The sequence below is a fragment of the Papilio polytes genome, unplaced genomic scaffold, assembly GCF_000836215.1.
Source record: "Papilio polytes unplaced genomic scaffold, Ppol_1.0 DF824135.1, whole genome shotgun sequence".
In the NCBI taxonomy this organism is placed as follows: Eukaryota; Metazoa; Arthropoda; class Insecta; order Lepidoptera; family Papilionidae; genus Papilio; species Papilio polytes.
The window spans coordinates 980,400-1,007,211 of NW_013525069.1; the positions used below are offsets into that span (position 1 = coordinate 980,400).

The following is a 26,812-nucleotide window of genomic DNA, read 5'->3' on the forward strand; positions in this document are numbered from 1 at the left end:
TTAACAATATCGGAATGCTTACAGCGATTGCTGGTATTTCCACAACGGCAAGAATTATAGACGTAACATGTAGATTGCCCAAGTTAAAGTTTCCGATGTTCAGCAAAAGTCCGTAGTACGCTATGGTCATTGAAAACCAAGCGATGAACAAACAAAACGTTCGCTTTAATAGGACTCCTTTGAAAAGCATAAAAAGACTCGGTTGCTCGGCTTCGGTCTCCGGTTTGCTCAAGAGTAACATTTTGTCTAAGTCGTCTGGTATTGTGCGGTTGTTAAATTTAGCCGCTTTCACAATAATTTCCTTTGCTTCTTGAATGCGTCCCCTGCCTATTAACCATCTTGGTGATTCGGGTAAAACGAACCTGTAAAAAGAGAGATAACATTTCATTATTACGATTGTTGTACAATTGATTTAAACAAAAATCTAATTTACCACTGCTCTGGGCCTTGGAATTGTAAATGATTCCCGGGTTACATGATTAAGCATTTGATTTTAAGACAGTTTTTAAATAATTGTTCTCCTTGAGTTAAAGTTTGTACTAACTTTTTTAACATTGTACTTAGTGAAAAAATAAATTACTGATTATATGAGAGAGTTACTTCTTATGTAGTATATTGTAATTACCATAGTAATAACAGGAAGCATCCCGGTAACGATAGTGACAGTTGCAAATCTCTCCAATTCGGTAGCAGTAATGAGAGAAGAGACACGATGATGTAAGCCAGTGGCAGCGGGAAGAAGTTACAAACTCCAGCAATCGTCACCCAGTTGCCGCTCACCAACTCAACGGACAATACGAATGCTGCGTACACCACGGATACGGATACAAGGCCCATAACGAGACGCACCGCTACGTACTGAATGTAAGAACGAACCAGTAACGATATTATTGCCAACACACACTGTAATATCATCATGCCCATCAATATGCGTTTTCGTCCAAATCTGGAAGTACAAAAAAAACCATTTAATTGTGCGTGCCAATACAACTAAAGGTTAAGTTATTGTTAAGACTGTAACAAAAATTAATTTAATATCAATTTCTTTTGCAGCATGTAATTAATAAAACAATTAGGATTGATTTGTATTTATCGAGAATAATTATTTATTTAATCGATAGCAATTATCTCTTAGAGTTAAATGTATCAAACAGTTCAGATTACAAAGCAATACCATATTATTCGGTCCTTCAAATCTACTCTATTATTAACATGAGTCTCTTATACAAACAATTCGAATGTTATACATATATTTCTATACATTGGTAGAGTATATTTATCGAATAGAAAATTTTGGTTAAGCTGACAGTCTTTGTCAATTCCATATCTGCTGGGAGAACCTATATACCATACAATATGTATGGCATATTCCACATGTGTTATGTAAACTATTTGTTATGCTGTGGTTTTGTAAATTTGTAAATGCCTTACTTGTCAGAAATCCAACCGCCCACGACTCCACCAATTCCAACACCGATAAGGAACACAACTTCTGCGAGGTTTGTCAATCCTGCATTGTCACAGACTAGATTCCATTCTGATATTATCGTTTCGCCAACTTCTGACCGATCGTAGTCCCATTGTTGGCATTTGAGAAACGTATCCAGGATAGGTGCTGTATTATTTAGTATACTTTCTACAGTGATTCCATCGGGTAATTCACGAACATAACATGCGTCTACTGGTTGACTGTAATTAATCCATTTATCTATGGGCAGACCAGCCAGACTGTCGGGCATTCGACACCAGAACTTCGTAGACTTAGCCTGTAAATTATAAGAAACATTTAAGATTTACCAAGAAGTCACACAATGAAACTACGTATTTGAAGATTATTATTACATGTGTAAATAACCAAAACATTTTGAGCATACATTATGAGAGATACAAATTGGCAGCTGATCCAATATGGTATGCTTTACGAAAATCTTTCCATAATTTAGTAGTTTGTGTAAATAAGTATTTAGCGAACTTCATTTTATTATGATCAATTTAAATATACATATACTATATTTTTCTATGTATGTTTTAATTATTATGTATGTGTATTTTAAAAAAAATTAAATTATTAGGGCTTTAAGAAAAGATAGAACTTACTGTAAATGTTGGTAAATATATGTGGAAAGTGCATGGGAATGAGAACATCGCTAGTAGAAAAGTCATTAACAGTTGCCATTTTCCGTAGTTACCGATAACCGTGGATACTACATCAGCAGGCTCAGGGTCGGCTGCGGCTGATTTTTCTTTGTTCTTCTGACTTGGGATTACTGAAACAAAAAAATATACATATAGTGAGAATGATGATTAATTGTAATAAAGAATGATCAATCTGGAGAAACGTAGTGGTCGACTAAACTTAGAGTGGGATAAGTTTAGGGAGATGAATAATACTTTTCATAGAATTACACATATTCTTAACTATCTTAAGATTTCCCAGTTACATTTAAATATAAGTTAGTTTTTTTTTTGGTTTGATAACGTAGTAATAATAATAATAATAATAATAATCATTTATTTCAGATATCAAAGATCCATAAGGTGTTAGTGTAAACTTACAAACTAGTGTTAGTAGAAAATTGACATAATTAATATAAATAACAAAAATCTCACATTACACTAGCCTACATGTAAGTGTATCCAACGAGCCAGCATCGCCGAGTCCCATCTGTCCATCAGCGCACTCAGCGTAGTGAAGTGCGTTTCCGAACTACGTGACTTGAGTTTTAATTAGTTGAAGCTTAGGTCAACTTAACACTAATGAATCAATCAAATAAATTAAAACTTCAGCTTCATAAATAGTAAGTGATAATTAGTCTTCTATTTGTCGACTTATTGTTCTATGTTTGATGATAAACAATTTACTATTGAACAAGGTAAAAGTAATGCACTCCTCGCAAGTCATTAATATTTTTCTCTTGAGATTGTTAGTAAATATTTGACAGATTACATGGAACTAATCCCGTCTGAAGTATAATGACGCAAATTTTACGCGAAGCAAAATTTCAAATGTAAAGGAGGAAAATGATAAAGCAAATACGAAAGTATTATTTAACAAAGTAAGCTGGATAAAGGCTTTATAACCTCTCTTCTTTATCTTGGATAAGATATCGGTTATCTTAAAACAAATGCGCATAACTAAGGCGTTCGTTTATAAACTGTTACTCATTATTTTCATATATATTATCTGATATCCTTAAATTTATTTTAGAAGGTTAATTTCTTTACAATCAGATTACTGGATTGTTGAATTTAGTATTTTGAGATTTAAATGTGTACAATTTTATTTATCGCTCTGTTGCGAAAGACATTGTTTTAAGCACACAATTTTCCTCTTAACTTAGGATACGGTAAAATGAACTTAAATGTAACTTATATCACGATGTGTAAAATAATATACATACTATTAAAATTAATATAATAATGTTATATATTTTTGTTAATGTAAAAATTATAGTCAGTAATTTTATGGTTCATAATAAGAGGTAGCATAGTTAAAAAAGTAAAAAAATACTACGATATTTTTAACTTTTAGTCTTGAAACGTTCGTTTTTAATGTCAAGGTTAAAATGTAATAATATTTGACTTGCTTATTTTATTCAGACCGCAGCTTGGGTGCAACAAGTCTACGTTTATGGAAAAACTTTACTGTAATTATTTTTGTAACAAAACATAAGAATTAGCGAGATATTAACGTCATAATCGCACTAAAAACAACAAGGTGTACTAAGAATTTGTAATATAAAATCTGGTGCAACAGCTTTTAGCGTTGACCTTGACACTTAACACTTTTTATTTGTATACTGCAGAGCTTTTAGGCTTTTTAAAATTCACCTGCTGCTATTTAGAATCAAAAATCTACACGACAAGACTGCTTAAATTACTCTGACTTTAGGTATTTTCATGCTTAATTATACCGCCTTTTCTAACTCCAAAATATTTCTGCTATTTTTAACCTTCACAAACATGAAATTTCTAATTTTTTAGACTTGGTTTATCTGGATAAAGAACTAATAGCCTTCAACTATTGCGTACGTAATTTCATTTAACACAATCAAACACAAAGCCAATTGTTACTTACATTTGTTGCGTGCACATATTCATTGTTGTTAATAAACAATTTATGCTTCTTATGTTGAATGAAAATTCTGTCGCTAAACTCAACATCATCAAGGAAAATATATTTAAATTGTACATTTTATCAATGACGTTATTAACTATGCATTTCGAATGACATGTACCAACTAATGCGTACATCTGTTACCCAGAATAAATTAGAAAGACCCATAAAATTATAAGATCATTAAATGTATGTTAATACTAGCTGTTGCCCGCGACTTCGTCCCCGTAATATTAAGGTAAAAACAAGTCTATAATATGCCCGTTTATGTCAGCTACCCCTCAGTGAAAGTCCGGTCAAAATCGGCCCTGCCGTTTCGGGATTAACCGGAGAAATGCGGCTTGTGAACTGACAGACAGACAATTTTTTTTAATTATTTTCGTTATCAGCAACGCTAATATATCATCTTATCGAAATCTGGATTTTTTTTCAAATATCACAAACAGACGCTCCAATTTTATTATATGTATAGATTACACGCATATCGTTGTTGTGACAGACAGAAATATCAGTAATCATCAGTATTATGACAGTATCAAGATTCAAAATTAACTTATCTAGCCTCAATAAATAGAGATGTAGTATAGCTGTATCTTTTTATATAATCAATTGTCGTATAATTTTCCTGCTGCGTATTTAATATGTTATGAGGCTATGAAAAGTAACAGAATTAATCTATTGGGGGAAATATTTGTCTTTTAGTGTTACTTCGTATAGATCTTGAAATCAGATATCGCAAAGATAACCTAGAATGTAAGGTTAATGAAATATTCTTGGTATGATTAAGGAAGTAATAAAATATGCATATGATTTAATGCGTTTTATTTTGCATTACTTGTGAATAAATTGTTTACTCTTATTAAGGGTCAGTGTCATGTGAATGTTAGTTGAGTTCAAATGAGTTAAAGGTCGCGGTTAATCTTGACCCACTTTTATGTTATATCATTTCTCACGTGTATATTGAAATTATTTTAGTAATATCTATATTCTGGAAATGTTTTATTACATTTCAACGAACATAAGTGTCCGATGCGGTTTATAGGTCACATAAAATTTTCATTTATTTTTTTTTTAATTTTTACGTAATGATATTATGAATACTGAAGTTTCAATTTATTTTAAGAATTAATATTTTTACTAATACGGTGCTAATAACAAATAAATAATCATATTTATCTGTTCATACAAATCTAAATACCGGATCAGTGTGAAATAACATAATTCGGTCGCATTATTCGGCTGTCAACTTTTTGATTTTAAATAATTTTATTAATATGCAGTCTTCGAACAGAACTCGTTTTATGAATAACTAGCTGTCCCCGTGCGGCTTCATCTGCATGAAATTATGAAAATTTTATTTTATTGTTTATATTTGTCAAATTATCAATAGCAAATGTCAAAATGACATGACATGACAAACCTTAGTAATCTTTCTTTATTTATGTTGGCAGCAACTTATGATCTCTTTCCCTTATTAGGGTTTTTATCCAAAATATTTACGCCCTAAGTTAAATGTCGCGAAAATATATAGTCGTAATGCATGCCGAAAGTGCAGGGCTTTTTATAAAATAAATAAATTATTCAAAAATATGCTGTAATTGCTGACATCTTAGGCAACAAAGAAGTGTGTGTTTACGCTTTATTATAATAGTATATATTTAGTATACAGATTTTTTTCTAGTATTGTATAATTATATTTCTCTATTGCATTCTCTTATAGTTAAATACTTCGCACGCCTAACAATTATTAGGTAAGTAGAGGTGCGGCGACGCCTTGACAATGATCTTCTATTCAACGTTAACCTATGCTCAAGGCTCTTTTGTTTGTTTTTATTAACTTGCAGATGTTTGTGGATGCATTTTTAAATTTATTAGCTAAAGTATCAAATTGAATTTCCATATTAGTTAGTGAAATAATACGACAATAATTTACAGGGAATTATAAATGAAAACTAAAGCTATAATGGCCTTTTTCCCACCTATATTTAATCATTCGTTAGTGATCTTGATGGATAACTTTATGAAATGCGTGTTAATGTTAATGTGTTAATGTTATGTTATGAACTATGTAACTTGAGTTTTACTCTATTGAAACCAAGTTCAACTTAACACTAATGAAACAATAGATAACGATAAATCAATGGAAACTTCAGAAACCCAGTATTTGACTGTTAAAAATTAACTAACTAAATTAAACAATCTTAACTAAGCTGAATGTTTTGACGTATGTTACGTAACATTTTTCATATCATTTTCATTTTGGATCAATGATCTTTTATAACCGCAAAAAGTAAACTGTGGCCTTCCTTTGAATAGTAAAAAAAGTAAAATGTACACATCAAAGTCAAGTTTATTAAAAACACATTATTTATGTTTAATTTTTTTCATTATCTTTGTACCCAGTTTGAAAGTAAAATAAGTAATAAAGTGGGTAAATATTTCAAATGTTGTAATTGTCGTTGTAAGCACATACATATTAAAATGATTAAGTAAAATTGTGCTTAACAACAGGTAAATTCTAAAACGCTAATATAATTTCTTCATTAGAAAGGTAATTATATTTGAATTAAATGTTTCACAGGTGCACAAAGGTGCCGCCACCGGAAAGTAATACGTAAGTACTATTTGTACATTAATTACTTTATAATAATTTTAACATTTAAACAATTAAAATTAAATGTTCACTCACTTTCACTTATCAAAGGATATCAACATCATTTTAGTCAATAAAATATTATCAGGTTAGTAAAATTAAAATATCCGTGCATTAGTAAATACAGACATTTATGCTAGTCATTTTTCATAGTAGTGAGTACTATGTTCACGCTATCGTGCGTTGTATAAACAAGTGTAATGGGCGTCAAAACATTATTCTTCATCTTGTGGACAGCGCGATGCAATAAGGGTCAAGGTCGCTTGCATATTCATTACACAAACACAATGCGATTTGTACAATTTTCTTTCAGATTTGACTCTTAACTTTTAAGGGACTTACACGAAAATGGGAAGGTCTATACATACGAGGTTTAACTTGACATCCTAATCTCTATCTAAGTCTTAATTAAAATAACATCGTAATTCTATTGTCCCGTTGGGCTAACAAATGGCTAAGAGATTTTTTCCCCTTGGGTCGATTGGTTCTATAGCCTACATTCGATAATATTCCTATGAGATTCTATCTTCAACAAGAAACGGTATATGATTAAAAAAAAATCAAGATTGTTGTGTAAATATAAAGCGCATTAAACGAGATTTTGCACAAGAAATGCAGGCCTTTATGCGTCTTACGAAGTTTAACTGATTTCCTTGAGTCGTACGCGCGATGACGCTAGAAGCGTTCGTATCGTTGAGTGAATGAATGACTAATATGAAACAGTTTAACAGGTTATTGCAATGTTTGACTGATTGGTAATTATAGGTCAATCTGTGAACTGGTCGCTTACGTTCACCTAATCAGGTTAACCTGCGTGTATAGTCTGATATAAGCACTTAAAATGTAAGTGTGATTCGGTTGATTTCTTTTACGGAAATGAATGAAGTTACCATTTGAATGAGTGATAAAATTACTATCTAATGTTACAAATGAATGATATAACATAATATTAATTTTTAAATTTCCATGTATATCAAATATCTGAACAGTTTTAAGTAACAATCGACACTGACCCACTTTCAAATCGTAGATTGATTTTCTACAGCAATGTTACTAAATAAACGCAATATTAGGTAAGGCGTTTTGTTTACAATGTACGTAGAAAACTATTGGCCTTTAGTTATTTGTATTTACTTAATTTTCTTAAATGACATATTCGTAAATGTAATCTCCTAACTACATTTTCAAGATGTCTCTTTGTTGTCAACATGAACAATACATTGTTAAAGTTTGGTATTACAGTTATGACTAAACTAGCATAACAAAGTTAATAAAATAAAAATAAACGAAATGACAATAGCGATTTATCGTGCGTTAAATAAGCAAAGTGTATTCATAATAACCGTCACGTAAAAACATTTTTCTTTTACTGCAATTAGAAGCAAAGGATCTTATTTATATTTTTGCATTAATCTACGAGCATCTTATATCTATGTATCAGAATAAACAAAAAGTAACATTGCTTGACGTTATCAATAATACTAAAAAAATAATCAATTAAATTACCTAAAACGCATCGATAGGTCGATTTCCTATTGCCCTATAAAAACTCTCGTCCCGATTCGTCATCGTTCTGCATGACATCGTTCGATACATAACTATCAACACCGTATCCAGTGACCCGACAAATTAGATTTTACGCCGTCACAGGAGTACTTAGTTTTATAAACACGTTGATGAGTCCTAGAAACATGATATCCCTATAAATGTTAATGTACAAATCTTGAGTACATAATAGTGGACATAGATGTAGTCTACACTTGTATAGGTTATGATACGGATTTTTTTTTTAGAATATGCATTATTTGATAGGTTCCTGAAGACATTAAGAATTTGATAACCCAATCATAAAATAGCGAATTGTAGGGGCGCTTTAATTGCAGTCTATATTCAGTTGATTTTAAATCCTCAATGATGAACTGCAAGTAACTAAGGAAACCAATAACGTAAGTACGTCTTTATAAAGTAATAGTATTAGTCAAATAAATTGTACAATAGGAAACGCATTTCATCAATTTATCGAATCTAAAACACTAACAGATGGTTAGATGTAGCTGAGAAACCAGCCATAAGAATTACTACAATATAGCAACGGCGCGGCGTAAAATAAACGTCATATTAATTTAACATCAATCAAGATGTCATAAAATGATGGAATGTATGAATTGTATGTGCGATGTAGTTCCTTGTATTGTAACAGTTAGGTGTTATATTACAGAGGTAGTAGGCGTCCGCGTTGCGATGGGGGACGTCTCCGGAAGCAGATGGAATTGATTCGACGCGATCCTACCGGCTCGGTCACTGTTCTGGTTATTCAATCATCTAGCGCAAATCACTATGCTACTTTATACGTTAGCTACTAAGGAAATTCGTCTATCGTTTTTGTGTAAATGCCTATCTTTTTTTACTTCGCGAGATTTGTAAATCTAGAGTAGAATTTTGTTATTTAAGGATTCTTAAAGTATCGTCTCTACTTCACTATATTTTAGTATAGTATGCTTTTGTACGTTATATTCTACTGACTATAAATACATATTACATACACTATACGAATTACATATAACTATACGAACATATTTTTTTACAAATTTCTTTATTTTCATTTAGTGTCATTGCTGGTGTGCTTTTGATTTAACAATTACGTATTTCTAATTAACAGATCTTGCAATCTTCTTACTTATAGAACGTATTTAATACAGCTTTATAAAACAAGTTAGAAATATCTAATGTGTCATCAGGATAAAAGTAAGGATAACATGCAAGGAAATAAAAGGTCGTAGATCAATGTTAGCAACGACACATTTTTAACTTTCCGCATCCTTAATGTACTTACAAAAATAATTCTATTTCCGTAATGTAGTTAGAATTTTTAATTACTTTTATTCCATGTATGGGTTACCAACACTCGCTAGCTAGCTCCCTTGTACGTAGGAGTCATAGATATAAAAGGGTTTTAAATTTGATTTTAAATAATAGGTAAATAAAAATTCATTATGTAAAAACATTGAAAGTACCGCATTGTTAAATTTGAGAAAGGATATTACCTATAATTTTTAATTTGATGTAAAAGTTCTTAACTTTTAACTGGTTCAATTGACCGGAAAGAAGTGTGACAAGTGTGACAAATGACGCGAGTATAAGGAGGCCAGTCTTTATTCAATACAATACAAAGAAAGAACAATACTTTCTGTGTTTATGTTGCAGTGGGTTACGACTTTGTAATCCTTTGTACATTGAAAGCTTGTAAATGTTGTTGTCTTTCTTTTTTATAAGTAAATGTGAGAGACGACAAGATGATTTTACTAGTGTTATAATAATAAGAACCCACTGTTCGTACGTAAATGAAAAACAAAACACTATTTTGGCATTGCAAATAAACTCAATAAAAAGGTAACAAGTTTATGTACGGAGTAGTAACATGCAACTTTATGTTTTTTTTACGTAATATGGAGTACATTATGTATGTAAAAACACATTGTTTACAACCCATTGATTTTCTTTTTTCGTTTATCATAATTTGAGATTAAATAGTATGAAGAAATCATTACTTGATGTGTAAGTGAACAATAATGCAGTACATTTGTTAATCAGACAAATTGGTACTACTTTCTGTCTACGTTAAGTAACAGATCTCCAAAGGTTTTCTACTGCAATAAGCAAAACATTACGTGTGGTTGAATCTGATGGTTTTATGAATCATTTTAAGTATGTATACACTTCGACATCTGTCCTATTATTAAAAAAGTATGGCCGTTAATTTTACTTCCTGCTTAACTGCGTCGTTTTTGTATATGAGAAATTCACAAACGAATATATTGGTGACTAAAAATAATCTGATGACTAAAATCGGTTGTGACTGTCATGACGGTAGTTTAAAAATACATTTCGTCCATTATTGAAAGGTTGACTATAACGATTATGAATTGTTTATGAAGAAGAAACAATAACTTCAATGTCGATCTAAAAATAAATACCAAGACACAGAATAAAAATAAAAAGTTAATAATTGCAATAAATATGATTTTAAAAGGAAAATCGTTAAAATGAAACAGCATGAACATTTTTCTAGCCTAATTGAGGATCATTAACAATGATACATTTTTTTATTTTCACTGTCGATTCTATTCTATTTTATGACGAATTGTATTCTTTAGTGTTTAAATACATCTCAAACATACTTAATTATACCAAGACTTATACTAACCCGCACCGGGCCAACAAGGTTGACTTTGGCCTTGTCACACCAACTTAGGTAGACTCTGAGCCTCTCGGACATATATGAACTGACGATGAAAAACCTTTTCGGTTACAGTGATTATATTAATAGAGGAAGTTACTATTTAAAAGAACATGTTAGTTCAACTTTTAGTTACGCACTGTGGAACAAGAAAATTTTAATAATTGTAAAATTTACACTTCGTTACGCTAAATGATTACAATTGTTATTTTATTATTAAACGATGTCATTCGTAGAAAATATACCAAAGTAATTCCAAAATCGTATTCGTCATATCTTTACGAACAACATTAAAGTTCCTATTTACTGAATAATTAAAAACTATATTGGAACTACAAAGTTAAAAGACAAACGACATTTGAAAGTAGTTTAATGGAGCAATTTTCAAGTAATATCAATTCAGGAAATATAAACAACGCAAGTTTATTTAAGCCGTGCACAGATTTAAGCAGAAACGATTATTGAAAACATATTTAGAGCAATTTTAAGGACGACTGGTTTGTAAGGCAATAGCCTAGAGACTTTCGGACTTTAGCGTTGACCTCAAAAAACATATACAAGTATCAGATCACCAACGTATTCGATAACATTCAGTAGTACAATGTAAACAAATATGTAGTAATAGGACTCCTTGGAGTGTTATGAGTTCGTTTCCTTACTTTTTCTTTGTACGTGAATATTTTTTTTGTTCATACAAGTACTCGTACTCTGTAAACAATAGTTACATTCGTAGACATCCGCAATTTGGACATTCCCTTTGTTCTTTTGTTTTTATTCTTTTCACAGTCTAGGCGTTTTAATAATTAATAACACATCTCAGGAATGTATGTCAAAGCGTAAGTAACTCGAAATACGAGACTTAAAAGACCTTCTCATTAATTCATATCTCTTGGAAAGTGTCAGTACAACCTTGGATAGATGTCTAAGAACGATAAGCGATCTCATTATAAAACTGTTCCTAACTAAAATATGTTATTCATCTAATTTTTGCCTTGCTCATATAGAAAAAAGATTAATTATTGCCAAGTATTCAAAATTCAAAATCCTTTAATCGTAGGTTTCCAATACTGTCGAATTTTCTAACCGTGACGAAAGAAGGAACGTTAATAATAAGTTTAGACATAAATCTAATATTATTTACATGATGGAGGCGCGTTTACGAAGATCCGTTGGTTGGTGCATAAAATTGCAAGTTTCGACGTGAAGAGAACGGATGTTTCGACACATGTATTGTGAAAACAACAGCACATAGAGAATAAATTATTTTGTATTTTACCTCGATTTTTGTACAGATTTTTTTTGTAATATCAGCACGTGAATTTATTTAAATTTGCTTTATCGCAGTCACGTTTTCACAACAGTAATGAGATTTTAGATAATTTTACACTTTACCTTCAATTAGAAGCCATTGGAAGTGTTTTCCATTACGAGATCAATGATCTTTACATAAAATACAAAATTTAGTGAAGCAAATTTACGATTATTTAACTAAACGATTGAAACAACTTGAATTATCTAAACAAAATATTTTTCATTCTTAATTTGTATTAACATTTTTTTTAAAAAAAAGTATAACTAAATAGAATAAACATTTAAAGCTTAAATTAAAATATTTATTACGCTTTAAATTCTTTGATTTTCCTTTAAGGAAGATTAAAATGATTTAAAACAGAAATAATAAACATTTAGCATTGTTATAAAAATATCACAATGTTAAATGATTTTGACTAAATAAACTGGTAATTTATTTATAGAAACTAAAGGACATCTTGATTCTTATTTACTGTTCAAAAGTGTATGACGGACGGTAATAATATATGTAAAGATTATTCAGTTAGACATGATTAAGGTTAAGTGGTTGAATCATAATTCTAAACGGTATGAAGCAAGAGTGAAATTGTCCCTCTTTAATGTTTCTCAATCTGTGTACAGAAAAAGACATTTCAGGCTTCATACGGGTAAAGTTTACACAGATTTAGACGCTATCTATGTTTCTAACCACACATATAACGGTAATATTAAATGTCAGTTAACAAAGATATACATATTTTATTGTATACTTCATTAATTCTTCCTTTTGTTCGTCATAAAAAAAGATTGGGAACCACTGACCTTTTCGGATATGTAGTTAAGAACGAGTGAATGAATACCGGCATAGTGTTTATAAGGATGCCATTAGATGTGTGACAATAGAATCTAATTCTGCAATGCACATTAATTGTACCGGTAATATGTAACGTTTATTAATAAAAATCTATTTATAGTTCTAAGACAATTCCAACAATTACATCTTGGCAAAAAGAAAATTCTAGAACCAGGAACCAGGTTTCATTCAATCTGTGTTAACAGCAATAATTACTTTGAATTAAAATTGATTTGCATCAATTGTTTGTGGAAATAAACACGTTTATAGAACCTATTTTTGTATTTACATTCTCAACTATTTAGATTTGAATGTAAAAAACCACAGAAACTGTGTATAGAATATGTGAAAGAGGAGTATAATTGAGTATATTAAACGCAAATACTGATAGAGATGTATAAAAATTATTATGTTGTTAATCGCAGTCAGGTAAAAGTACCAGTAATTGACATATGCAGTTGTATTTTTTCGCTTAATCAATAAAATGTATATTTGTAAGTACGCAATACGTATATAAATCCGCTTCGCATATTTTCTTATAATTGTTATGTTAATACAATTTAGTCTTCAACGTATCCTTGATTTTTTGTACACTAGAACAGGATCTAATTCAGCGCAATGGTTTTGTTATCAGATCTCTTGTAATTGTTTTTCAAATAAGTTCAGTTTTGGCTGATAAATATAATGATTGTCAGATTTTTTTGTCCACTAGTAATATCCTCATGAATCATGATATTGTATTTTTATTAATTAAATGGCAGTATTCATATTTAACAAACTAAACATTAACAATTTACATGGAGGATTTTTTTAAAATATATCAGAAAAAGCGGCAAAGCGGTTTTTATTTTTTATTTTTTAATTCTAGATCACCAAATTCCTTAAATTATAACAAAGTGATGAAATATGACTAAAAGTAGGTTGCAAAGCTGTCCTTAGCAAGAAACTATAATGGCCGCACATACGGATTGCCTTGACCGGGGAATGAGCATCCACTCTCCCAGTAATGTCGTACAAATCTACAGTTTATAATTTAGTTCCGAGTAAACAACTGCATATTCAAAGCTAATAAAGTAACCGGTAGTAATTCACACACACATAATATTATTGTCTATGCTGATGTAGTGAAAAGTTCGATATTGGCATTACAATTATTAGAGAAAGTTAGTATTTAATTACTAAAGATTGTGTTTTATTTCTTTACTAGCTGTTCCCATGCGGCTTCATCCGCGTAAAATTGTGAAAATTTTATTTTATTGTTTACATTTATCAAATTATCAATAGTAAATGTCAAAATGACATGACATGATGACAAACCATGGCAACCTTGCTTCCTTAATGTTGGCAGCAAGTTATGGTCTCTTTCCCATATTAGAGTTTTTATCCAAAATATATACTCCCAAGTTTAATGGCGTGAAAATATATGACCAAAAGCGAGACGTAAGTGTAGGGTTTTTTTTATTAAAAAAAGAACTATTCAAAAATATGCTGTAATTGCTGACATCTTAGGCAACAAAGAAGTGTGTGTTTACGCTTTATTATAATAGTATAGATAGTATAGATAAATTCTTTGGCTATGAATTAGAAGAAAAATACACAGATAACATACTAGTATCAACCTTAGTGGTTTAAACGTCACATATTACTAAACGTTTTATCCTTTGTGTAACCATGAAAAGATAAGTTAAATCTCAACGTTTGTATTGAGTGCGGGTTCCCAAGGACTTATTCAAGCAGTAATTAAGGCAAATAAATAATAAAGTGTAAAAAAATAATGTGATGGTAATTCGTTTTAAATAATGTGTTCTACATTAACATATAATAATTGTTCTTATTTTGTTTGTTATAATTAATTTCAAGTAATTTATCACTTGAGTGAACTTTTTGAAAATCGTAAACGTTTTGTAAAGGAACTTGTTATCCTCCAGTAATACTTAATGTTCACGATTATTTCCTAAACTAAAAGTTATTTATGGTTTATACTTCAGAGATTTATATTACGGCTTTATTGTTGTTAAATAAGCCAACGTAGTTTATTGATTTTTGTAAATAATTTCATGTTACGATTTAGAATGTAGAGGTACATTTAATTATTAATTTTTAGTTGTGTATTGCAATTTGTAGATAACCTAATTTGACTTTGAATTTGTTACTAGGCCACTTTGTCAAAAAAAACCTTTATAGTTATTGTAAACAAAGCACGTTTTAATGGAATTTCTATACCAAATGTCACGTGTTCCAATCCGATTAATCTATTGCTCACGAGCCTCGTATTTATTGTTTTACGTTTTTACAGTTTGAGCTGTTTGTTATGTTCGTAACGGTCGAAGTAAACTTTTTCATCTACAGCTTCAGGTCGTGTCCTGCTGAGGGTAGACTTTAATTTACACAATGCCTAGTCCTATGCCGCCCGCATCCAGTGTAATAAGAAAACTTGTACTCGGTAGGATTAAATAAATTTAGCCATACTCTCTTTTAAAAATATTCAGCGAAGCATGGATGAGTTGTGACCTATCCCGGTCCGCGGAGAATTGAACCGAGGAAATTGAAATTTTACCTAACAATAAGCTATGTTGTTTTAAATGTGTTCGTCCTTTGTTAGAATAATAAAATCACAATAAACCCATAGCATGGAACATTGTAAACGCTTGCGAATGTTTGGCGTAATTCATTAAAATTTGTATAGCAAATTTGTACATTTAGCCAGGACCGTATAAAATATTAGCAATCGCAAAAGTAGAGCAGTATTAAGCAATGACCATTAAAAACTGGTTAAATGTTTCTAAGTGACAGTTTTTATATTATAATTCGATGGCGACATAATGGTAATTAATTTAAAGCACGGCCTCAAATTTCTTATCTATACTTACTATTATATAAAAAAAAGATTTGATATTATGTTTGCATTGAACAGGCTGCGAAATTACAGAACCGATTGCTAAAATTCTTTCGCTTTTAGAAGCTGCAATATAATACCCTTAGTTATATTATCAACAGGAAGGGTATGGATACGACAGAAGAGATATGAGATGTATATTCTGTGCCATTCAGGCGAAGCTAGGGCTTATCAACAGTCATTAATACAAAATGATTCGAATTACGAGTAGCTATTACAAATAACAATTTATTTAATAGTTTATAGAAAGTTGTATTATAAGTTGTTAGAAATTGAATTACACATTTATTTGATTGTTTTGGCTTTAACATTAAATTTCTGGTGTTCTTTACTCTTTGATATTTTAATAACTAAGACGCAACAATACTTAAGGGCCCAACCTGAAAATGTTTATGTTTTCTTACTGGGAATTCATATTGGACGTTATTTTATATGTCACAACTTATTCATATTAAAAATTTATCAATATTTCTGGCTACACTAAAAATCTTTCACAGAGATAAAAATGATTGTAAAAGATAAGATTTTTGTTTACTACAATGTTTTTACAAATCCCATCTTTAGTAATGCGTGTTGTCAGTCGTATCTTAAATTGCATATCATCAATAAGTACCTATGATAATTTATAGATAAGTCATTGAACGATGCCAAGGTAAGATGCCACTTGACATAAAGGTGTGTTATAAGTAAACGCAATAAAAGGGTCATAATGTTGATCTATATTTCTTATTAATATCATAAACAGAGAAGACTTAATGGTTTGTCATAAACTCAAACAAAAAACTATTTGATCGCTTCTTGTCCTTTAAACTATTTTTATTCGCAAGTAACCTATTTTTTTATCATCGCGAGCGAAACTGGAGTGTGATCCTCGTATATGCATAATCATTACTTTACAATTACTGAAACTGCAGCCAACAAGTTGATCTATCTTAACAAATTACTTAATTATTATAAAGCAAATAATAATGAATAGCATAGCATTTAAATTAAACGATTTAAGAGTCAAAGATATCGCTTTTCTAGTGTCCATAATTTTCCTTTTAAGTTTAGTTCTTCTTCAATTCTACGAACTAATGATAAATACTAATGATATAATACAAATGCATTATTTTCATGCATTAACATACAAGCTTGGTGATCTTTAACTACACACTTCCGTGCGAAAAGTGATAAGAAGCGAATTATCTAGGAGTTTAAAGATCAACTCAGAGACACGTCGTCCCCAAACGTCGCTTATTATTGCCCTTATCTTTATAAGATTTGCGATTTCTCGGTATTTATACAATTAAATTATTGTTTTATTAAAAGTTGTCTATGGATAAATCACAATATTTAAAAAGGAGAGAAGATAATTAACTATTGTTTCTTCAATTTATTTAGTAAAATTGTGAAATCAAACATGAAACTTAATTTAAAAAAAACCTGCAACATGAGGGTTTGTTTATTCAAAGTTAAGATATTGTAAAAAAATAGTACATTTCATCATACAAATAACGGTGATAAATAAGAGGATAATATCATTGAAATATGTATATTAATAAATTAAAAGTTCTTGTATGATTAAATGTACGGAATGTATTAATATTGTAATACGCCACCAGCCACCATAGACTCTAAGAACTACAGAATATAATTATAAGGATTTTACGTTCAATCCGTTATCGTTTTACTTTCAAACTTATCGTTCAAATAAATTTTTAAATTTAATGTAATACATATCATAATATTAAATTTATTAAAACATTTTTGTCCGAATCCTTCAGGAAAAAATTTAGTTTATCACTTTATAAAATAATTTGAAAATATTATACATTAAAGAAAAAAAGAACACAGATGTTTCCTATTTATTCAGCCTTTTGCTGGCATATCAGAAATACAGACTACAAAATTATCATATTTCGGATATTTACTTTTACAGATTTTTTATCAATTTAAAACTACATTTCAAATTCTCTCGAATTTCCCTTTGAAATGTTTAACTGCTTAGCCCTTAGGTTATTGACCTTTTTCTTTTTAAAGGTGTACGTAATAAGTGTGCAAGTAAAAGAAAAGGTCACAACTACACATGTTATACTCGTAGAACCAAACACATGTAAACAAAAACACTTGGCCTTGCTCTACCGAATATGATCGGCGTTGAATTTATACGTCGGTCTGCATGCAGATTTAACGATGCGTTTATTTATAACATAATTTATTCAAGTTATCATCGAACTAAAAACTTATTATGTGCGTAAAAAATGTATTAGAATCAATTTAAGTTTAGTTATAAGGTATTAATATGTAATATATTTACGTTTTGAAGACAATTGTAAGACTAGAGTAATTAATAATTACAGAGTTTATGACACTTTAACACACAAGATGTGAATCTCTCTCAAGGTGACTACAAACTCGAGGATTAACTTTTTTATAATCTGTGATGCTAACATTTTTAAAAAAAATCTGTTTATTTTTTTATGAGATACGAAAACGTGACGTAGAAATTAAGATTGTTTTATTTTACTATAACTTGTATTTTTCATTATAATTTAAATTTTACCGCTCAGATTTCGAAACAAATACATTTTAGGTTATTATTGCGAACTGTTAACATTTTAAAAAGTTAACATTTTTATTATACTTTAGTGCAATATCCCATTAAAATGGAAGGTGCCAGAAGGCGATGGATACTAAAACGAGCTTCAGATACAAAGCGAAAACTTGCAGCAACCGGTTCCTACCTTGAACTCTATTGCTTGAGAGGAATACAATAATGATAGAAAAAATAAACCAAATTAAACTAGTAATCTCTATAGATTAATTTCTAAATTCTAATCATATACGCTAAGTTAAATTTAAGACGCAACAGTTATTAAGTTATACTTAAAAGGATACAAAATTGTTCATTGGTCACGCTATTTCTACATTGTTAAGAAACGACTGATCTGTTATTTAAAATATTTTACAAACAAAGCACGTATTTTTTTATCTTCCGTAATGTAAGAAATAAATACAGACGTTGTCTAGTGTCACAGCTTAACTAGATAATTTTCAAGACAAAGGATGTTAAACACTCATTTGAATTAATTTGTTTGGATGTCTTAGAAACAATCTACTTATGTATTTTTCATAATTTCGTTTTTAATTTTTCACGATTTTATACTGTGTCTTTAATTTGATTGTGTGTATTAATTAAGATTTAAAATGATATTGTGTTTCAAGACTCGGTACATATATTTTAAAGCATTTAAACAAAGCAAACGGATCAAATAAATTGCTTTACGCTCCCGTAAAAGAAAATCAAAACACTTACTCTTAAAAAGACCCATCTTGAAGCATTTCCTCATGATGTTAGGAATTTTTTTATTTCCCTCTTCGACCATGTAGAATTACACAGATATTAAAATTGAATTAAGAAGTATTTTATTTAAATTAAACTTAAATTTTATAAAAAAATTAATTCGATCGTAATTTTTATTTAGGAAAACGCGGGAAAATTTACAGTGGAACGAGCGTAGCGTATAACCGCTGCAAAGTGTGTGTAGCGTTAGACTGAAAGCGCAGGCGCCGGCCGGCTACACTCATTGCCACGCTCCTTTTAATATCACAATCACAGATTATCCACTCTTAAACACCTTTTATATCAACGCACCTTATCTACATGTAAAACAGAATGTTTTTGTAAATCGCTTAGGAAGTAATTACGCACCGGAAACTGCCTTAGATTCAGTTTTTGGAAATCTATTATCGATTACGGATTATGTTTTATGAAATTATGTAAACAGTGTTAATTATTTAATCTGATAAAGGTATAACGACTTTTGACGTTGTTTTAACTAAGATTTTTTTTAATGAGGATTCGCTTGCATTACAATATTATTGCTTAGCGATGAGATGAGATTGCTTATAGCAATAAGACCGCCCTTGCGCAAATTTTGTATTAGCTTAGTTTAAGTATATGTATTGTAATTTATGTGCAAAAAATATTACATAAATAAATTATTTTAGATCTTTTAATGTTTTGTGTACGGTATAACTAAACTATGTTTTGAAAGGAACATTAAGGTCTGTTATAAATATGCATCGAAGGTAAGAGAAGTTTCTACAAAGATCCTGTGAACTAAAACTAGTTGGTGCGCCGGTGAACTTACTCGAAATTATTGCAAACTCGACGTTCATTTATGGTAAACGTTTATTACAGGACGCAAAAATTAAATTGAAACCTAATACAGATACTAAATTCCGTAGATGTCTTTTTAATATGAAATACATTTTGGCACTTGTTAAAATTTATTTCTAATCTTAAGGTCACAACAAAGCATGATGCAAACATAGTTAAACTCTAGTAGCAATGACCTTTGCTGATCTTGACCGATATTGCCGAAAATAATGTAACATCCGGAAATAAGGAAACATGGTAATATAACCGAAGTAGCTTACCTTTATCTTGACAATAAGACCTTTTTGGATTCCGATTTATATGAACACTACGTTACTTTTCATTCCTCATTTGTTTTGCTTATTCTAATTATTATGCGGATAAAGTTAATAAAGGTGTTAAGTATTAGATACAAGCAAATTAAAAAAGTTTCTCAAATGTAGAAGTATTCCTATTTATTGGGTTTTATGTCCAATTAGTCAGTATGCAATTTATAATTTAAAATTTCTTGAATATTCATTTAAATGCAGTCATAAAACTTTAAAGGACAAAGCGCATGTTTATCATATCACGATCAAAATTCAAACGAACATTGGGTGGATACAACTATTTAAAATATAATTAAATGCACACTAACCTTGTAATTTCGTAGATTTTAATAAATCTATTTGTATAAAAGCTTTAAGAGACAACACTTTGCGTTGCGACACATATGGTTCTGTAAGAATCGAGGACGTTTATTTCCTGTCAATTTCAGTGAAATATCATTTGATGCGAACAATGTACTAATTTGGACAACTTTTCATGGTAACATACGTGTTCAATTACAGCTCTTATGGTGGTAATTTATTGGACGATATTCGATTTTAAGTGGGAAGCAAAATTCATTTCTTGACTATACTGTCATAACATTTTGGCGCGCTAGTGTGCCACCAGATCAAATGCAGTATACAGCAACGCAAAGCTCTACGCCACTTCCCCGCTATGTGATCCCTCTAGAAGTAGCTTAGACACTTAAATGATGATAAGGTACGAACGTATGTTTTCATTGTAAGTTTACATTAGGGCGTATCCAAATATAAAAATATGTGTTTAGATTTAAACATTAAAACGAAAATGGTTCCCTATAAATTGTTTTTATTGTTTAGTTTTATTGAACTAATAATCAGTTCTTAACAATATATTTTAAATTGATTTAATCCTGAAATATGCAAGTAAATAAATGTACAATGACGTATTTTACGATACATTTTTGTTCCCACGGTATTTAATAGCGCCAGGTATTACTCACAAATATGTACTTGTTACATATTTACTCATAAATATTAAAAAAAAAACAAAAATACGAAAAAAATACAAAACAAGACTAAATTTATAATCTGTTTAATTTTTCATTTATTGATTTTATCACATTTTCAATAATCATCAGATTATGCTTTAAAATTACAGGATGTTTTTTTTTGACTGACTTCCTAAAAGAATGAAGTACTCAATTCGTCTGTATTTATATTTTTTTGGGTTACTACTTCGATTACCGGTGAGGTAACTGAACCGAACTTATTAAATTTTTAAATGCAGTTTTTATTTTGACATCAAAAATTTCCACTGTTTTTGTTAGTAATTATGATTCCAAGTTACTTTTTATGGTATTATTAAGTCGAAATGGAGATGAATTTTACTCAACAAAACGTGTCTAACGATTTAAAAGAACCGACTAAAGTGCACGCATTTTTTGCCAGCATCCATTGTAAAAACAACACAAAAGTTTCTACAAAACTCTTGTGGTTGCGAACACTTTATAAATGTCAAACATTTTCTTATAATTACGCTTCAGAAATAATTTTTCATCGTAATCACTAACAGTCGTGTCTTCACAGGCTTTGAGATCAAATGCGTCCTGTTATGACGTAGTATTGGAGATTACGTGTGACGACTAGTGACGCCATAGATTTGTAATTGGAATTGATATTGTATAAATAGCTAACTCATCCTTGATATTGTCAATAGAATTCGGACAGGTCATGTTGGGGAATTGCTAAAAGACCAGAATAAGTTTGGAACTTGATCGTTGTATTCGTTAAAGACATTGTTAAATACATATCTTAATCTTATTGGTTCAAAGTTATAGACATACAAGCAAATCCGATGACGCAATTGATATAATGGAGTCGATGACAATTGTTTCAAAAGAGTTTCATTTAGGGCCTCCAGATTTGGAACGCTATACAATCGGCCACTCGGCTAATGTGATTCATAATTTATTGTTATGTTATTCACCAAGGCTTTTAAAACATCATAGTAAATGACCGGGATTAGGTCGACGACCTAATATGACATATTTTTTACCACGTAACTCAAAAACGGTTTCATCTGCATAAAATTTGATATAGGTATAGTCTGGAAAAACCCGTAATTACTGAGTTACTAGGTTCTTCATTAAATTCCGCGTAAATGTTGTAACGGGCGACAATTAGTAGTTTGACATTTATCGTCTACTAGCTTTCACCCGCGACTCCGTCCGCGTGGAATTAAAAAAACAAAATTGAGTAGCCTATGTGTTCTTCAGACTATCTTCTAAGATCCGTTAAGCCGTTTAGGCTACAAACTTTAACAAACATCCATCCATCCATCCATTTATACATCCATCCATCTACCTAAACTTTCTTATTTATAATATTAATAAGAGTAAGATAATCAAAGACATTTAATAATATTTCAATCTCCTTGCTTATACCATACGTAGTTTCCTTATAAGAAACTAATCCAGCAAGATATATGTTATTTTTGTAAGGTTTATGCAGATATCCTTATTTCTCTTAACAATGATTTAGCATTCCCGGTAGATAAAAACACGATTCAAAGCTCTAACGAATTTATCAAATCTTCATTGTTAATATTCTGATTTCACATCATAGTAACCACATTTATGATTGTGGTATAAGATTAACGTTCTTGGTACTTTAAGCATTTACCTTATCGCTTTTTGTATCAATAATTACAGGAAAGTTATTTAAAAAGATAGTATAATAAGTATGCTTTATAAGTTTGAGAGTAGCTCCACTGGTATAGAAGGTAAGGAGTAAAAGGTTAGCATAGTATGGGCATGTTATGAGGAGGGATGAATTGCGTATAACATAGTTAGTATTGGGTGTGGAAGGGTACACCAGTAGAGGTAGACCTAGAAAGCGATGGATGGATTGCGTGAAAGGTGACATGATCAAGAAGGGAGTGATGACTGAGATGACGTATGATAGAGTTATGTGGAGGACAAAATCCTGTTGCGCCGACCCTACGGGAGTAGGACAAAGAGGAAGATGATGAGTGTCATAAATATTCTGTAGTATAAATAAAAAATGTGCTTCCTATAATGTTGTTCAAAAAAACATTTTAGTTTAAGTCAATAGAGCACTGCGGTTTTGTATTGTCCAATTTTTTATTACGATCTTTTTAACACATCAAATGGATCAATTCTATTTTATTGTTTGGTGGTAACGGCAAAATTTAGTTCTTGTGGAGTTTAAATAATAAAGTATGCTCATGTTTTTGTCATATTGAATCTTGATGATTTTTGATAGATATCTGTAAATGGGTTCTTGTAGAAACAACTTGGAATACTAAAAGCATATAAAGTTTAAAACATCAATAAAAAATTTGTGATGAATCGTGCAAAATTATTTCTAACTCTTTCCCTCTAAGTGACTTGAGCCGCTTGCTCGTTTGCCACCTTATATTATAAAAAAAAAGTGACAGTCGTGAAGGCATTTTTTAAAATGCGTTAGTCATACATAGCTGTCATTAATTTATTAATCACAGTGAGAATATTGTGCAAAATATTTTAGTCAGATAATTAGGATAATTTCTAATTACATTTAATCTGTGAATTAACTAATTGGTTAATTTTACTTCATATAAAAAGATATTTTAGTCGTCGAGTGGATAGAATCAATCTAAACTCAGTACAGAACAGTTCAAGAATAAGTGTAACAATAGCTGTAGAAAAACTGCTGTTGAAGAAAATTACCTAAAATAAAAGAAACAAAACAATAATCAACGTAAGTACTATTTGACAATACAATATCAGACTCAAGTTTTGGAAAAATATTCGTAAATCATCAATATGAGGAATTTTCATGTTATTCCTACATGAAAAGCTATATTTTCTTTTTATTCTATTTATCTCATTATTTTAAGGTATTACATTTGGTACTAAAACTTTTGATAGTTCACTACTAAAGTGGTGATAAAAGTTACTTTCGAAAGTTGTTTTTCAATAAAAAAAAATAGTAACGGTCAGTGTTATAATGTAATAAGTGTCTGTGATTTAAAAAAATATAGCATTTTGTTTTTCGGCCAGCATTTCCCGATTACTGTTTTTATGCGTCATATTAAAATGTATATTTTCTACCAAATCGTATGCATTCAAAGTTATATTTATTTTCATTATAATTGCATCTGACGTAATTTAATAACTTTTTATAAACTTTTAACACGAGGAAGTACATTTTGAGTATTTTTTTTTAAATTTAAAGTTGAGTATTTTTCCAAAAGTTATGTTTTTAAAAATTAATTTAGTCAAAGATTTTTATGTGTAAAACTTAGTTCATATTAATTAATTCCATATTCTATCTTATTCATTAATCCGAAATTTTAATGCGCATTGATATTACAATAACAATTTTTATTTGCAGATGAATCAGATAGTTATTCTTGCAATGCTAGTATGTATCGGAATGCTTCTCCCAACTACCTCTGGTTTCTTGAGTAGGAGACAAAGACAACAGTCAAGAGAGAGCGAGACAGATGTAGATGCTAATGTTTCACTGGATTTATCTTCTATACTTCCATTCGTTTCAATGATCAAAAGTCAAGTTAGAGACATAGTATCCGAACTCGCACTTCAAGTCTTCGAGTACGTACGAAATATCGCACAAAATTTCAAAGTCCGCTTACTAAAGAAACTCGGCAAGTACACACTGTCCGATGTCTTCCATTTAACTTTCGATGGTGTTGTTGACTTCGTAAAGGATGAGGCAGCAACGAGTGATAAACCTAATGTGACGGAAACCATCTCAGAGAGCACGACGAAGAAAGAAGTAGAAGATGACTCTAATAATAAAGAAGAAGTATCAAGGAATTATATTCTTGATAATACGTACCCATGGACGATATACACTCAATAAAATTTTGACAATTTAGTTTAGGGTACGTAATTTTAATAGATTGGAGAATTAATACGTGATACATCAATGTAATGATGTAACGATGCAGAAAAACGCAATAAAAATGATCATGAAAATAAACAAATGTTAAATGTTAGATATTAAAAATGCAACAAACGTTGTAACTATCATGAATCAAATACGTACAGTTAGTTATATTATTTAAGGAATTATTGTTAAACTACTATATTAAAAACAGTACTTAATATTAAAATATAAACATAATCAAATTGTTATATTTTATTCCGGTAATTTTAAATGAATAATTTTTGGTCGCCTTAACGGAACTGCCGCGAAACCAGATACATCAGTATGAAATTTTAGAAGCTGATGTGCTTGCTTGTTCTAATGAAAATTAATAAATCTGTGTTAATTTACAAATCTATTGACAATAAAAATAAATTTAAGTTAAAAATTAGTATTTGGTTCGTTAACATTTTTTTAACAATTCAAACGAAATTGTATAGTTGATTGATTGTTTTTTCTTTTAACCTTTCCTTTTATGAAAATAGTAATTTCACTTAAATAATTAACTTTGTTATGATTACTTTATCAAACTTTGCTGCTTAGATTTGATAGGCGTTTTCAGTATAGATGAAAAGCGAAAAAAGGCATTCATTAAAACATTCTAATCCACTAAAGTTGTTGATAAAATAAAGCTCCTTACAAAGATTTGTAAGCACTCGCACTGTGCTACGCATTTGCTATTAAATAGCACCAGGAGCTAAAAAGTACGGTTTGCAGAAAACGATTAAATAATTATTTGACTACTTCAAGTTTCTTTTTAAAATGGTTTCAATTAGACTTAATCTTTGGGGTAGCTATTTTTCTAACAATTACCTTGGGGGAACTGTGAGGAAATTTTATTAAACAAAAATATTATAGGAAACTATAACCTTTAGCAAGCCGGTTGGATAATATTTAGAATAACTACAATGATATTTATTTTTCACAGGCGTTTTTAAACGCAACGAAAATATAAGTAGGATAACCTACGAAAAGAAGTGATATCCCATAAAAAATTGAAATAGTTATAATGAAATGCCGAGTCTTGTTTCTCCTACGTAAATGTGTGAGGTGTCAGTATAACCTAGTCATTTTAGTTATTATTTATTATGAATCCTTGGCAATTACACGGCGCCATTAATCTTCAAATTTACATACATTATTCTTGAGAGCTTTGCTTTGGTTTAGTAAAAAATGGGATGGATGGGAAATAGCAAGTGATATTCTTTCGAAATGATGGTGTAACTATAAGGCTTCATAATAGATTTACTAAAATTACTAGGTTTTACATGACATTTAACACATTTTTGTAGGGGAAACGAGACTCGGCATTTTGTATATATTACATTTTTCATGGGATAATATCATATATATTTGTTTTTCACAGGCGCTTTTAA

General features: G+C 30.2%; 1 protein-coding gene across 1 annotated transcript in view; it reads right to left on the minus strand.

Annotated features, from left to right (window-relative positions):
* Positions 1-26,812, minus strand: part of LOC106111997 (solute carrier family 22 member 4-like) — a 38,757-nt gene that overhangs the window by 1,399 nt on the left and 10,546 nt on the right. Inside the window, exons 2-5 of the mRNA XM_013294227.1 lie at positions 2,098-2,267; positions 1,432-1,766; positions 626-946; positions 6-362 (exon numbers count right to left, since the gene is read on the minus strand). Of these exons, the coding sequence (XP_013149681.1) occupies positions 6-362; positions 626-946; positions 1,432-1,766; positions 2,098-2,267 (1,183 nt within the window). The remainder of the gene's footprint in view (positions 1-5; positions 363-625; positions 947-1,431; positions 1,767-2,097; positions 2,268-26,812) is intronic.